Source organism: Humulus lupulus, chromosome 3, assembly GCF_963169125.1.
Source record: "Humulus lupulus chromosome 3, drHumLupu1.1, whole genome shotgun sequence".
NCBI lineage: Eukaryota > Viridiplantae > Streptophyta > Magnoliopsida > Rosales > Cannabaceae > Humulus > Humulus lupulus.
Genome location: NC_084795.1, coordinates 28285705 through 28301538, shown reverse-complemented (window position 1 = coordinate 28301538; position 15834 = coordinate 28285705). Strand labels below are relative to the sequence as shown.

Sequence of the window (15834 nt, the reverse complement as noted above, 5' to 3'; positions counted from 1 at the left end):
TTAAAATAATAAAAAAAATCAACAAAATCAAAATGGATAAATCAAAAGAATAAAAAATTAAAATTTAACTAATTGAAAAATTTTAAATGTAAAAACTAAAACTTAATTGAAAAATTAAAATCTAATTAATATCTTAACATAATATTATCCTCATCAACACAATTTTATCATGTTTTCAAGAACACCAAAACCTGGTAATATACTATAGATCTGAATCACTGTAGCCTAAAAAAATCACAGAGATATGAATCAAACCATTTTTCATTAATAATCCTTTTATTAAATTTTAAGAAAACAACAACTCAAAATCTTAAGAACACTCAAATCATTAACCAAATACTCTAACACCTCTGAAAATGCCATTACAAAATACCCAAATCAAATACAAATCTAAAAATTTCAATATCCAAATCAAATACAACTCTAGAATTTTCAATACCCAAATCTGATACAATCCTAGAAATTTCAATACCCAAATCAATATATATATATTTTTTAAAAGAACATAGTAACTTTTTTCAAAGAAGAAATTAAGGGTGTGATTGGTAGAGTATCCAAATCCAATTTTATCATTTTAAAAACTTGAAAACAGTGGGACCTATAAGAATAAGTGATTGGTAGGGTATTTTTTAAAATAAAATTCAAATTAGTATTCTAATTTTGTGTTATAAAATCAAAAACAAGAAAATCACGTTTTCTCTTATTCCAAATTATTGTATCCTAAAATCCTACAAATCTATCACTTTTTTATATTTTTAGATTCCATACCAATCACATATTTAGTTTTTTAAAACCCAAAAACAGTTTTCAGATACTGAACCAATCACATTTTCAAAAACATATTTTCAAACTATAAATTCAGATTTTATTTTAGAAACACACTTTTTGAAAATGTAATTTTCCAATCACGAACCAATCAGACCCTAAGATACCCAGAAATTTATTCTATGGGTTTTACCTGTTCATCTTCTATATTCCTCTTCCTACCTAGATACTTAGAAGTTCTCCATCCCCCAAATCTCGTTTCTGTCTCACTTGCCCAGGTCCCGTCCAAGGTCTCAGCATATCCAGGTTTAGTTGTCGCCAAGGTCTAGTCATCTTCAACGCTTCGAAGTCGTCATCGAGATCTTCAAAGCTTCGAAGTCGTCATCGAGATCTTCAAAGCTTCGAACTCATCTGTTGCCGACCTTCAAAGCTCCGCCCAGTTTGTCGAAGTTGTAGTCGAGATCTACTGCTGGAAAAGAAGAAGAAGAAGGACGGGTTGGGGGTCTGACGTTTTCTTGGTTTGGGGGCTTTGCACGGTTGGGGGGAGAGCTAGAGGTTGAAGATAAACCCATTTTTTTTCTTCAAATTTAGTTCTCAAGAATTTTTTAGTTAAATTTTGAGATTTGAAATTTTTAATAAGTTAAAATTTATGTTTTTCTTTTCTAATTGATTTATTTTAATTTATTGAATTTTTTATTATAGTAAATCAACTAGATTTTTATACTTTTATTTTGATGATTTTTAACATATTTAATAAATTAAAATTAATGACACCATTTATATGTCGCCACGTGTCCGCCACCTAGGTTCTCAGTTAGAGTCAACAGCTAGAGACCTACTACTCCATCAAAATACTAATGGTAGGTATTTTTACTGCCAAATTTTTTACATAATCATTTAAGTGCAACAAATATCTAACTACATAGGTATTATTGCTGTAAATTTCCTATCTTATATCCTTCCAAAAAGATAGATTTCAGATATTCACATTAATCATAATACAATGTGTAACACATATAATTAATTTAAAAAAAATTGAATTAAAATATTTAATTAAATATAAATAGTTAATTTAATGTATATTATGATATGTTATATTATTTTTCTTTTTATTAAATTTTAAAATTAATTTTTCAAAATTAATATAGAAGATTCTGGTGTTCAACTAAACAATGTAATCAATTATATTAATAGGAATCCAACCAAATATTTTCATGCACGACCAAACACATTTTACTAGTTTCCAGACAATCATATTTTTCTCCTTAACATTCTCATTAATAAGATAATTTTGAACTCCTTATGCTTTCAACTCCTTATACCAACCACCCAATTAGTTCTATATATATGGAGTTAGCTCCGTCCTAACACAACCCTTGACTTGTACCGATAGGCATATGACAGGTGTGATAGATTGGCATTGGCATTGGGTTTGGGTTTGGAAAGCATATGATATAATGATGAAGGCGTAGTAAACCAAAGCAAGAGTGCTTTGGATACATAGTCCAATACACAAACACATGTTAGTGTTAGGGCATAACATAACATATGTGTTATATTAACTATAAAGAGAAAAGTAAAGGTATATGTATATATATATATATATATAGTGAGAGAGAGATGGAATAAACGTAAAAAGAATATATATATATATATAATGATGTTTAAGTAAGAGGGGTCAGAATAAGCAGCATTAGCGAGGGGCACGCCCGATGAGGCCACTAGGGGATGTTCCCTTTGGTGCACTTGTCATTGCTAACAGCACAGCACAGGGAATGATTTGGGAAACCCGCCCACCCTAACCCAAACATACCTCTTTTCTCTCCCTCCCATATTACTTTGCTTTGAGTGCACATTATATCATTATATATATAATAATACATATATATATATTTATATAATCGAAAGAACATATATAGATGAATTAGAAGAAGAAGAAGAAGAAGTAGTAGTAGTAGTAGTAGTAGTAGTAGTAGAATATTATTTTGAATTTCATGAAGATATGATGGATGTGTGAATTTGGTAACCACATATCTGAAGTAGCAGCACCATTATACGGATATATATATTTATACAAAAGAAAGCATTATAGAACATCCCAAGGTCGACCCCAGCTTAGCTGGTCTCATATCAGAAACAATAAGGAATATTAGTGCAGAGAGAGAGAGAGAAAGAGATAGAGGAGGCTGTGTCAGGACTGATTTGCATATAATAATAATAATAATAATAATATAAAGGAAAAGGTTGAGATGAATAGAATAGATTCCACAAAGTAGGAAAAATCCGAGTCATAAAATGGTTGAGCTAGGTTTATAGCATTCCCAAACCCCAGAGAGACAACACAAACAAAATTAATACATAAATACATAAATATATAATAGTCTCTTCTTCTGTTTTGTTATGAACCACTCAACACACACCCCACGGCGGCTCCCCCAATACATTCTGCCTGTCCTCCCTCGTCCCTTTCTCTTTGTCCAATTTCTACTTCTATTAATCTACCTCTCAAACTCCAACTTCTCCTTTTTTTTTCTTTTTTTTATATATATATTTTATTAATAATAAAATAACATACGCATTGTTGTACTAACTTGATTCATTTCATACTACTATTTTAATTACAAATTAAGCTTGCCGACACTTCTATGTAGATATTTATTATTCATTAACATGATAAAAACTATTTATATTTTCCTCATTTTCACTACATGAAAAGCTGTTGTGATACTGCTAGTTAATATATATCATATATATGCTATACTGCAAAAAAAGAAAAAAAAACTATAACTATAAAGAAATGCATTAACCATGTTCCTTAATTATTAAAAATAATATAATATCAAATACATAATTAGAATGTGATCTCCATAACACTATACTATAGGATAAAGTTTATTTGATGTAGTCATCATGTAATAACTGTTCTAAGGATATTTTAAATAAACATAAGGCGAGATCTCTCAATTAAATGACATTGGTTTATACAAGTAATTAAGTTGACTTACGTATTATTATTTATATATCAAGCCATGGAATAATAATAACAACAATCTTACATGACTAATATTTCTCTCAATACAATTAATACGCATGAAGCTAAACAACCTTATATAATTAGGCAACCTAGACAACCAATCTTATATTATTTGTTTATTTTATTTTTTTGTCTTTTGCAATATTGTCTTGGTAGCTAGTAGTTTATATAGGTACATACATGTATATATAACCTAATTCAATGTTTCCAGCTAATTGTTTTGTTTCTAAATCATATGATCAAGGCTTATAAATACAAATAATTTAAGAATGTAGTTAAGCTAAGAGATTGAGAGGCAATGGCGCGTGGGGACTCATCTACTTATCAAAAAACTACACAAACTGTTTGTTTTTTAATAAGAAAGTTCCGCCTTTGTCTTAGGTTTTCCCATTTTTACCGGATCCATCTTCCATCCTTAACTAAATTTGCAATTAATAATGTGTTTTTTTTTTCTTTTACCAAATAGCTACATATGTATTGAAATTCAATGTAAAATGACAAGTTTTAGGCTAAATTGAGCTCTATAACTATGTAACAATGCTCTGGTCTTATGGTAAAAAATAATAATGATTTAAAAGCCATGCAAATTTACGAGGGGAATTGTATACAATTACTTGAGAAAATGTGTTTAGGAAAGTAATAAAAATAGGGTAATAAGAATAAGGAGGCGTGTTTGATATGAGAGCACAAGATTAGTGTGAGACAAAAAGCATGGCAGAATGGGTCCCACTCCTACAATAGTTCTAAACCTAAAAAAAAAGGTCACGCGCAGATACAGGGGCGTGACACTTCTCCATCCTATTTCAAGTTCAACCCTCCCTCCTCCGTTGGCTTTGTTCTCCATTCTTCTCTTCTCTACTTTCATTTCTTTCATTCCAAAAACAAAATCCCACTCACCCACCTAATCTCATTCTCTCTCCCTCCTTTTTTTTTTTTTTTTTTCTTCTATCTAAGAATAAAGTTTGTGCCTTTTTTTTTTTTTCTTTCTCTTTTGTTGGGGGAACTTTGGGCTTTGGGCTCTGGTGGGTTTCTTTTCTTCTATCTATGTAGTACTTCTTACTATAGCCGAGACAAAGAAGAAGAATAAGAAAGGAAGAGGAAGAAAGAAAGAAAAGGTGAGTTGAGGCGTGAGTTAGAGATGGCAGCTCCTAACATGGCAACAATCACTGCTTCTTTAGAGCAATCCTTTCAAAACTGTTCGCTAAACAACTCTGCCGGAGAAGCAGCCACCAGCCGTGTTTTACATGGCATAGGGAGGAGGTCATCGTCATCATCAACCTCTACAAACCAAGATGAAGAACTAGCAGCATCACAAGAAAATCACCACCTCCACACCCCTGACGACAACACCACTTTAGAGCTTAACTCACATATCTCTCTCCCTTACCATTGGGAACAATGTCTTGATTTAAAGGTTCGTTCTTTCTCTTCTCATCTTCACCAAAATAACCAAACCCTTTTTCCTAACTTTGTTTTTTGTGTTCTTTCTTTCTTCGCTTTTCCATGTTTGCTAGCTTTATGTTCTTTAACAGCTTTTTTCAATTTCATTCGACGAAAAAGGAAAACCAAATACAAAAGGCTTTTCATGTTGTGTGTTGTACATTTTGTTTGTAAACCATAATAAAGAACGAAACTTTACCATGTTAGATCACCTGTTTTCAAGTAACAAGATGGATTCAAAAGAAAGAAAGAAAAAGAAAAAAAGACCTTTTTTTCATTGATGGTAAGGATGATAACAGAATTGAAAAAAATCCATAATAAAAAAAAAAAGAAAAACGAGTTGGGTTTTTTTTTTTATATATTATTACAGTAAAAGCTCTGTTTTTGCCGTACCTTATTGATGGAACTAGACATAGACATAGATTGATTGATAATAGGGATAAACAGTACTGACTTGTATGATATTGTAAATGGGGTGATTAATGAAATCTAGTTAATAATTTGCAGACGGGTGAGATTTACTATATAAACTGGAGGAACGGAATGAAAGCAAAAGAAGATCCAAGAACAACAGTAACAGAGTATAGTAACAATGGTAATGGTAATGGTAATGGTAATGGAGATTATTATTATTCAGAAGAAGATAGCTCATACGACAGTGAAGAATCGTCGTCTGAGTCGTCCCCTCCACCTGCACCAACCTCGAGAGAGTCTCAGTATCGAGGAGCAGAGAAGGACCATGTTTTGGTAGTGGGAGGGTGCAAGAGCTGTTTCATGTATTTCATGGTACCTAAACAGGTCCAAGAGTGCCCCAAATGTTGTGGTCAACTTCTCCATTTTGATCGATCTCAAAGTGGCTCTCTATGAATGATCTTTTTATTATCAAATATTCTAATTATTATCATCTGATTCTTTCTTTTCTTTTTTCTTTTTCTTTTACCTCTTTGTTATTATTATGAAACTCCCCCTTTGTGATTTAGAAATGGATTAATTTGCTACAATGCCAGACAAATCTTGGGCTATGAGTTTTTTTTTTCCTCTTTTTTACTGTTTATTTTTAAAAAATATTCCTTTTTTTTTAATTTCTTCGTGAAAACACACCATAGAGTCCTACAGTGCCAGAACTAAGGTCAATGGGTGGGAGAGAATAATATTGGTAATGATTACGACGTGTTTGTTTATGATTTCTTTCTTTGCTTTCTCCTTCTTTCTTCTTCTTTTTATATTTTAAATTAAAATTATTTATTTATTTATTGTCTAATATAAATATAAATACATATAAGTATATATTTATTGTTTATTTATTGTCTAATATAAATATAAATGTTCACTCTCACATTCTAGCATTAATCTAATATTAAAATATAAGTATATATTGATATTGATTTTCAGCCATTCAACTTATTTAACATTTTTTTACGTCATTCTAACAATAGAAGATTAAAATTTAGTTATATTATTACTCCGAAAATAAGTTAAACTTGAAAATTTAGATTTACGCAATAAGGCCGGTATCTCATTTTCAATTGACTTTTTCATTATAAATAAATATTATATTTTTAGAGTTCTGTTAATTTTGATTATTTTTGAAAAAATTAAGGAAATTTGTATAAATCACATGAATATAGTGTATATATATAAACTCTTACATTTATCTTATATACTTATAAGATTTGACTCGAAAATTAATTTAAAAAGCTTATCTATGCATCAAAGATATTTTATTTTGGTGCTAATGAGACTTTTTTTTTCAATGTAAGAAGCTGAGTAGAAGTTACCACCAAAATATTTTGTTGATGGCTTGTTCATTTTTTTTTAAAGTTTTAAATAAAAAACAAATGATAAATCTTTGTACAAATTGAAATAGCATACATATATATTTCCCTATATATTTCGTCATATTATCATTATTTTATAATTTTGAAAATAACTAATTAATCAAATTTTAAAAATATAAAGTTTTTTTTAGAAAAAAACTGTTTGGGTGACCTTATCTGTACCTTAAAATTTATTTAATATGAAATTAAATGATTTTTTAACATTTTTATCAATTTACTGTTATAATTTCTTCTCTCCTTTTTTTTTCCTGCTCGAGTCTATATGTTTATATTCTGAAATATTACCACAGAATAGTCATAAATACTTGAAATGACCTCATTTTATTATTTTAACACAAACATCGACATGTTTTCGAATAAAAATTAAAATATATATTCCTTCATAATATGTATCACCATTGCGAAAATGTTGACCAATAACACGTCTAACGATTTTAATATCATTTTCATTAAGAGCTGTCAATTTTTTTTATAGCTAACCCTCTTTATTAACTTTGGTATCTAAATGTAATTTGAGTTATAGTCGAACATACTCTAATTTAAAAAGGGTCTAGATATACTTTCGAAATAATATTTAACTAAAATAATGTGTGAATGGAGTAGGTGAGATAAAGGATGGCAATGAAGGCACAAAAATCAATTAAAATAATATAAAAAATAAGCATTTAATTATTTTTCAAGATTATTTTATGGTAACAAACTATTAAAATAACCTCTCCTCAAAAAAAAAAATATATATATATTAAAATAACCATTGGTAATTAAGTTAGGTTTGGAATAATTACGTTGAAAAATGATTTATTAACATTACTAGTATGCATTTTCAAACCATCAGCAGAGTACGGTTGACTAAGTCTTTTCTTATGTTTTGTCACCATGTCATGTGTGTCATATATATTTATTTTTCTCCGAAAACCATGTCATGAATGATGTATCATTTATATATAGTTGTCAACTATTAAATGATCACATTTTTCTATTATATGTATTCCAAAATGTTCATTAATTGATGCTATTTTGTACAAGTCAAAGGCTTAATTATTTATTGGTGTATGGATTTAGTAGTTTATTAATATTCGAAGCAGCCTAGCAAGGGTTGTAAACAACTTAAATTTGGGATGAGTTGGTGTGTCGTGTAACCGTGTTGATTTAATTTCAATTTTGTCAACTTCTCTAAAACGATTCATTATTTATTTGTTTGTTGAAGTTAATTCCTTACCCCCTTGATACGCATGCATATATATATATATATATGCACATGCATTTTATATTGGTGATGAATTAGTGAACAAGTTGTCAACCTTCAACAGGTCCAATATATAGTTCAATTCAATTAGAGGATCAACAATATGACATGAGTGATAGTTAAGGTAATTAATCATAAGTAAAGTGTTTATTGGGTCAATTAATTTGTGGATCATGGTCACATTTTAAAGTAAAAAACTTGAAAGAAAATATGGGTCATTTTGAAGATTCAATTATAGAAAAATGGTACCGGCCGCTGCAAAAGTAGAAGTAGAGTCTATAATTGAAAATGGATTGATCAGAAGAAAGTAACTGAAAGATAATAATGCATGCAGGTATACATATAATATATATAATATTATATACGTGAAGCTCGATATACTAGAAAATTATTTTTAGAAAAAGTATGCATGCAAAGCTAGATGGAGGGAGAGAGGGGTGTGACAGGACCCATATATGATCATATATGCAGTTGTTTGGGGTGTTTGTTTTCTGTGATGGGGAGCCCTTCGTCCTATAAGATTCCATGTAACTCAGGCAGATATAGATATGATATGATTATATATTGTACAGACAACTATAGTGAGTGAGAAAATAATAATAATAATAATAATGGTACAAACCAAAACTCCCACAAAACTAGAACTAGGGTTGTGCCTGGAAATGTATGATACATGTTGTATTGTATGTATATAATATATATGTTATATATTGTCATGATGATACATATATGATAAATATAGATATAAGAATATGTATGTGTAGGTAGCTATATAGGTAGGTAGCTGGAGAGAATATATACTGTGGAGAAAACAAAGAAAGCTTTTTTTGCTTTCACTTGGTTGGTTGGGTGGCAGCAGGGGAATCTAAGCAGTAAGCGCAGTGAGGACTAAATCAAACAGTTGCAGCACTGTCACTGTGCATATATATGCAGAAAGAGATAGATGGAGAGGTTGATGGTGATAGACCCTGTATATATATATCATACACTCATGCATATATACAGTATATACATACATGTGTTATGTAAAATGAGGAGCTTTATATTAAAAGCTGATTTTTTGTTTAGAGTATATATTGTAATGATCAATGGATATCTGTATTGACTGATGATGAGATGAGAGTTTGGTCAATGACAAGAGCGAGGGGGGAATGGAATGGGATGGGTAGGGCTCTCATTGTTGTTGTTGTTGTTGTTTTACTTTACTTTTTATTCTTTATGAGGGAATCTCTGTTTGTTTGTTTCTCTAACACTCAGTTCATGTCTTCGCATCTTTTTGACAGCTTTCTTCATATCACTTCTTTTCTCGGAATTGTTAGATTGTATAGTACTAAGTTACTCACTATCATCCACTTCTTGCTTATATAAAATATAATATTCCTCTTTTTTTTTTCATAAATTTGTTGGGGTATAGGGTTCATATAGCTGACAAGTTTCAATATATATGGTGTCACATCCATTAGTTATTAAAAAAAAAGGTTATGTATGGTATTTTACCAATCATAAAATGTCTTATAACTTAGTATGTCTTATCCTATGTTTGGTAGAAAGAGAAAAGGAGTGGAAAGAAAAATTTGGAGAGAAAAATGGAGGGAAGATAAAAAAAAATATTTGTTTGATTGGGAAGAAAAAAATGAATTGAAAAAAAATAGTAGGTCCTACAAATATCTCTTGGAGAGAAAAGTTGAGAGAAATTTTTTACAATACTATTTAAATTAAGTTACCTATTTAGCTTTGTTTTTAATTCAAAATAATTCATTTAAAATTATTAAATTGTAATTTATTTATCATATAATTTTGTTTCCTTCCATCATGTCAAACAAGATAAGAGGATATATATTTTTTTTCTAGGATAATTGCGCTAAACTCCTTATATAGATACAGTTAATTATCTTAGGTAAAAATTGCCTCCAAGAAAGACACAAAAACCACTAGTAGATTTTCGATCATCTAGACTAGATGCCCAATCAGCATCAATTTAAGCTTCAAGAGTGAGAAGAGAATAGGGTTTGAAGTGAAGACCAAGATGAGGAGTACCCTTAATGTATCGAAGAGCCCTTTTACAAGCATTCCAATGGTTAACAGTGGGAACCTTCAAAAAGTGACTTAGTTTATTGACAGAAAAGGCAAGGTCAGGTCTAGTCAAAGTGAGATATTGAAGAGCGGCAATGGTCCTGCGATAAAGATTAGGATTGTCAAAAGGGTCACTATCAACAAGAGCAAGGTTGTTACCCAAAATCATGGGAGTAGGACATTCTTTAGTGTAACGCCATACTACACAGAGATCGTTACACTGTGTATTTTAAATAGTGCTAAACTCGCTAAACGAGTCATTTGGCCATAAGCGAATACAGTTTATGGTTAAAAAATTTGGTCAAAGATACAAACGTTTCACTAAAATTTTTACTATATACAATGGGATCCCAAAATACATTTAAAAGATTAATTACAATAAAATAGTTACAACCTGCCGACCTAAGCAGCAAAATAGGGTTTGACCCTAGTTCCTCTTTAAACCCTCGGTCGTGATGGTCGAGCAGTTGCATATATACACATCGTCACCTAAGCTTTCCAACTTAAGGATGATCCAGCTTTCTTTTACCTTTACCTGCACCACATAGCACCCGTGAGCCGATGCTCAACAAGAAAACTTAAACATGATCATAAGCAGTTAATATCATGTCACCAAATCATAATAAGCATGTCTAGCAGTAATAACTCTACTCATGCATGCAAATACAATAAATGATTATGGAATCATTCTAGCTCAACGCCCTAAGACATGGGACTAATGAGTCACCCTGGGATCCTTTGCTCTATCCTCTGTATAAACAACTTTCGAGCTAATCTAGCGTACTCGGCGCTAGGTTGTCTTCGACCAGCAGGTCGGTCAAGCGTATGATGCACTCCTGGTTAGGCTAGATCATATGGACCAGCGCTTAGTGCGTTATTTCCCTACTTGACTAATAGGTCAATGCCTTACGACCAACATTCAATGTGTTATTGTCGTCCCTGACTAATAAGTTAGTCACCATGCTAATGCCTTACGACCAACACTCACCATGCTAATGCCGTCCTTGACTAATAAATCAATGCTAGGATATGTGACTATTAAGTCACCTCATGTCTCTTAGCCATATCCTCTGTATAAGCATACTTGGCGCTGACCAACACTCCACGTGCTAAGGCCGTTCTTGACTAATAAGTCAATGCTGGGATATGGGACTAATAAGTCACCCTGGGTCCCTTAGCCCTATCCCCTATGTAAGTGTACATGACGCTTCTGGTTCGCCGAACCACAACGAGCAGCGCTCAGCGCTATTGGCGCTCTTGACTAATAAGTCAATACTTTTCGACCAGTACTTAACACCATGGCCAACCTTGACTGATAAGTAAATGCTAGGATATGGGACTAATAAGTCACCCTGGTCAACATTTCCCTATCCTCTGTATAACTAGCTTTGGAGCTGATCCAGTGTGCATGGCGCTGAGTTTTCCTCGACCAATAGGTCGGTCAAGCGTATGATGCGCTCATGGTTAAGCATAACCATAACGACCAGCGCTCAATGCGCTATTGCCGTCTTTGACTAATAAGTGAAGCCTTTCTCGATATGATAATGCAAACAGGCATATAGCATATGTCAAATATCCAGATACAAAGCATTCAACATGCTTAATCAATGATCACAAGTATAATCATAATCATGCACATTTATAGAAACTCAAGCTCTGATCAATTCCATATTCAAAATGTTGGTATTTATTGATCAAATCAGAGATTATGCGCAGCGGAACAACAATCAAATTGTCAGATTAATCCCATAAGATTTCTAGATCTACTTCTTCACACTCATATATATATTGAATCAAGGACAAGAATAGAAAAATTACCTCAGGTCCTTCCTTGCTGCTATCTTTTCGTATGGCTGAATCCTTGAGATCTCACACCAAGATCTTCCAAAATGTTCTCAGGCACACAAAGAACGAGTGTGGGCTCGCTATACAAATAATAGGCAATAACTATTTATCAGATGTTCTCAACACATGAGATCTGATAAAGTTTGGACCTAGGTTTTGTGAAGAACAATGACATTTGTTTTTGTCACTGTTCTCTTTTCTCTGAGAGAATCCTAGATATTTTTTTATCCCTGAAAAATTATGTGAAAACTGATATCCAATATTTAATAATATACAATATATTAAAATATTTGTTATTTTAAACAAATTCAAAATAACTGATCAGTTATCAGATTTTTGTTTAAATAATAATATTTTAATCATATTAAAATATCTCATTATTTATTTAATATTTAAATAACTAAAATTGTGAAATCAAGAGACTAAGTCCATCTCTTATGCGTGTAGCATAGTGCCTGTGCACTGTGCCACACGTGTGCCACATGCCTGTGCAGGCATGTGATTTTTCTCAATTTTTATTATTATTTAAATACCAAAAATCCAAAAAATAAATTAATTCAAAATTAATTATATTTTTGTTAAATCAAATAATTAATTAAGAATTAATTAATTACACATAATTAAACAATAATTATGTTTGATACATAGAAAAATATTTTACTTATCACATAAGTCCTTTTTGCCCATTTTTTGTATTTGCCTTTGACAGTGATTGCTTGAGCCATTTCGGGGACCATGGACCTATAACATTAAGCTCCAATAAATTGAAACTAAATAATTAAACTCTTTAATTATAATAGTTAATTTATTAATTATGATATTACTCCACTATAAATTCAGAATTGCACTCTTTATGTTATAGATATACTTTTACAGAAATCTTTTTTTTAAGTCGTCCATTGATATAACCATCTTACAATAGTTCAACCCTCTAATTAATTAGTTCATAAATTAGAATGGGAGAATTACCATTTAACCTTTCTAATTTACTTCTTATTCCTTAAGTATCATTAATTCACTAGTGAATAATTAATCTATAATCTAATTATAGATTTGAGCTCAAAATAATTCAGTTCCAGAATTAACCCTTAAGGGAACTAATATACGATATGTTAGGAAAGATTAGATTCCGTATTGTTGATACATGTTCCCAGCCATCCATGATATTAAATCTCCAAAACAAAAGTCATTAGCCTCATTCTTTGAAGATGCCTTAACGAATGAATCAAAATATTTAATAAACATGAATACGAGTTCATGAACACTCAGGATTTAGGTTGATCTATAAATGATCATCAGTTATGATATGAATTACAAGTCTTTATTGTTAAATGGTTTTTGGATAAAGACTTTAATTCATATCGGTCCATGTCATATATAATCATATTATATAAAGCACCTTTACCGAAATATCTTACCACATCAATAATCTGAATCTAGATTATTTGTATCATTATGATACTCAGTAAACCGTACTTACAACTCCAATTAAAGAATTCCATAACTTTAATTTGTCGTTGTTGACTATTTTATTCATTCATGTGATCTTAATTCTCTCGTACTAATACAAGATCACATCCTCAATAATGAATATGAAAATTTTCTGATATTTACAAAATTATTCAAACAATAATTTAACAATTTAAATATGTCAATAATAATAAACCATTGTATTTATTTATTCACAGAAAAAACAAATGTCTTTACATGCTTTTAGGACACACTCCTAACACAAAATTTAGGTCATGTCATAATCACATGCATCACATACTGGGTGCAGTTTCTTACCTTCAGTCCAAGCACAGGTTACCAATAAACGACCCTCGATCACGATCCTGATTTTGAACCCTTAGCAATAACCTAGTCACAACCATAATTTAGAATCCTGTAAAAAATGAGTAAATAAAGGCTTCCGGACCGAGTCCTATTGCCTCCGAGACGTCGAATCCTACCAAACCGGGTTGTAGGATCGATCCATAGCCCTTAGGTTTAAGTTCCCACGACTAAAAACCCAACCTGGCCAAAAATACACAGGCGGGTCGCGACTTGGCCCTGAGGGTCACAACGCGCCTCCCAGACAAACAGCCTCCCTTAGCTGGAAAGGAGACACAGGCCGCAACTTGCCCCTGAGGGTCGTAGTGCGCCTCCTAGGCAGAACCCTCCTGGTTCTGGGTTCACACAGGTTGCGGCGCCCTAGAACAAGGTCGTGACCCAACCTCGAACCCAGCCATTTTCTTCATTTTTTTCCCATTTAAAATCCGCCAAAATCCTATCCAAACATATTCAAATCCCAAAAACAAAGTTCTCAAACATCCCAATGGCCCAAAACCATAAAAACCTAAGCTTTAAACAACTCAAAAACTCATCAAAACATAAAATCCAATTAAAGCTTAAAAACTCGAAAACTCAAAACTTGGATTACCTCTGATTAAGTCGTTTCCCAGTTAAATCCTCCAGCTAATAAGCTTATAATCTTCTCTAGAATTGTTATGACCTTAACCTTGCTTGAATCCAAGTTCTAAAACTCAAGTTTCCTTCGAAAATGCGAACAAGCATCAAAAAGGGATAACAGGAGAGAGAGAGAACGTACTGAATGTTTTTTTTTTATGTTTCTGACAAGTTACTTCAAGCTTAAGTAACCTCAAGCAAATCCTAATGCTCAGGGTCCCAAAAACGTCCCCCGGGGTAAAATAGTCAAAATTCCCAGAATTCCCTCCTGATCTCACTAACTCCTAATATATCATCAAATAATCATTCCCATTACCCAATATCCCGGTAATGTGCTAAATACCCAATATACCACTTGACTCACTCTGAGTCAAGTATGGGTCCCGTTGTGACTTTCCAACTAGCTTGCTCCCTAGGATCGTCTCGTGCCGAGTAACCCAAATATATCCACATAATAATGTGGTTCCACACACATATATCACATATATGCCAAATATACCCATAACGGGCCAAATTACAATAATTGCCCAATTGATTAGAAATGGGCCCACATGCATATTTAATACACCTAAACATGCATATCAAATCATATTATAATATAACTCACATAATCATATAATGATACACATATATATCACACAATCACATAATTTTCCATCTTGGCCCCTTAATCAAGGCCCTAAGCCTTATTAGGTAATTTGGGACGTTACATTTAGAGTCCTCAAACCGAGTTTTAGCAAGAAGATCATATGCAAACTTTGATTGCATGAGATATAACCCAGAGGATGTACGATATGCTTCAAAACCAAGGATGTAGCTAACTGAACCAAGGGATTTTAAAGCAAACTGAGTGTGAAGATCAGCAATAAGCTGAGCAATTGTTGGGATGGTGCCCTTTAAAGCATATGTATTGAACAATTTTTTATGAAATGAATTTTAGCGTATATTTATTGTTTATTATTATTATTATAATAATATTATATGAATATCAAAAAATTCCCAAATTCGTTATTGTAACTACAATCTTGTATTGGTATGAGAGGATTAAGATTGTAGGGAACAAATTTAAATAGTTTGCAATAAAACAAAGTTATATGGAATCTTTGGATTAAATACTGTAAGTACGGTTTACTAGTATTATGAAT

At 31.7% G+C, this 15834-nt stretch overlaps 1 protein-coding gene across 1 annotated transcript; it reads left to right on the top strand.

Moving 5' to 3' along the window:
• Window positions 1–4663: 4663 nt before the first annotated feature.
• Window positions 4664–6143, top strand: LOC133822414 (protein CURLY FLAG LEAF 1-like). Its single transcript, XM_062254747.1, has 2 exons — window positions 4664–5213; window positions 5747–6143. The coding sequence occupies exons 1-2, from the start codon at window positions 4938–4940 to the stop codon at window positions 6104–6106; spliced, it is 636 nt and encodes a 211-aa protein (XP_062110731.1). The 5' UTR covers window positions 4664–4937; the 3' UTR covers window positions 6107–6143.
• Window positions 6144–15834: the final 9691 nt, after the last annotated feature.

What these genes read in the sequence shown, in the direction of transcription:
- LOC133822414 (XM_062254747.1), top strand. Translation starts at nt 4,938, where the DNA reads ATGGCAGCTCCTAACATGGCAACAATCACTGCTTCTTTAGAGCAATCC. An exon ending in AACAATGTCTTGATTTAAAG is followed by an intron (nt 5,214 to 5,746) that starts GTTCGTTCTTTC and finishes AATAATTTGCAG; the next exon opens with ACGGGTGAGATTTACTATAT.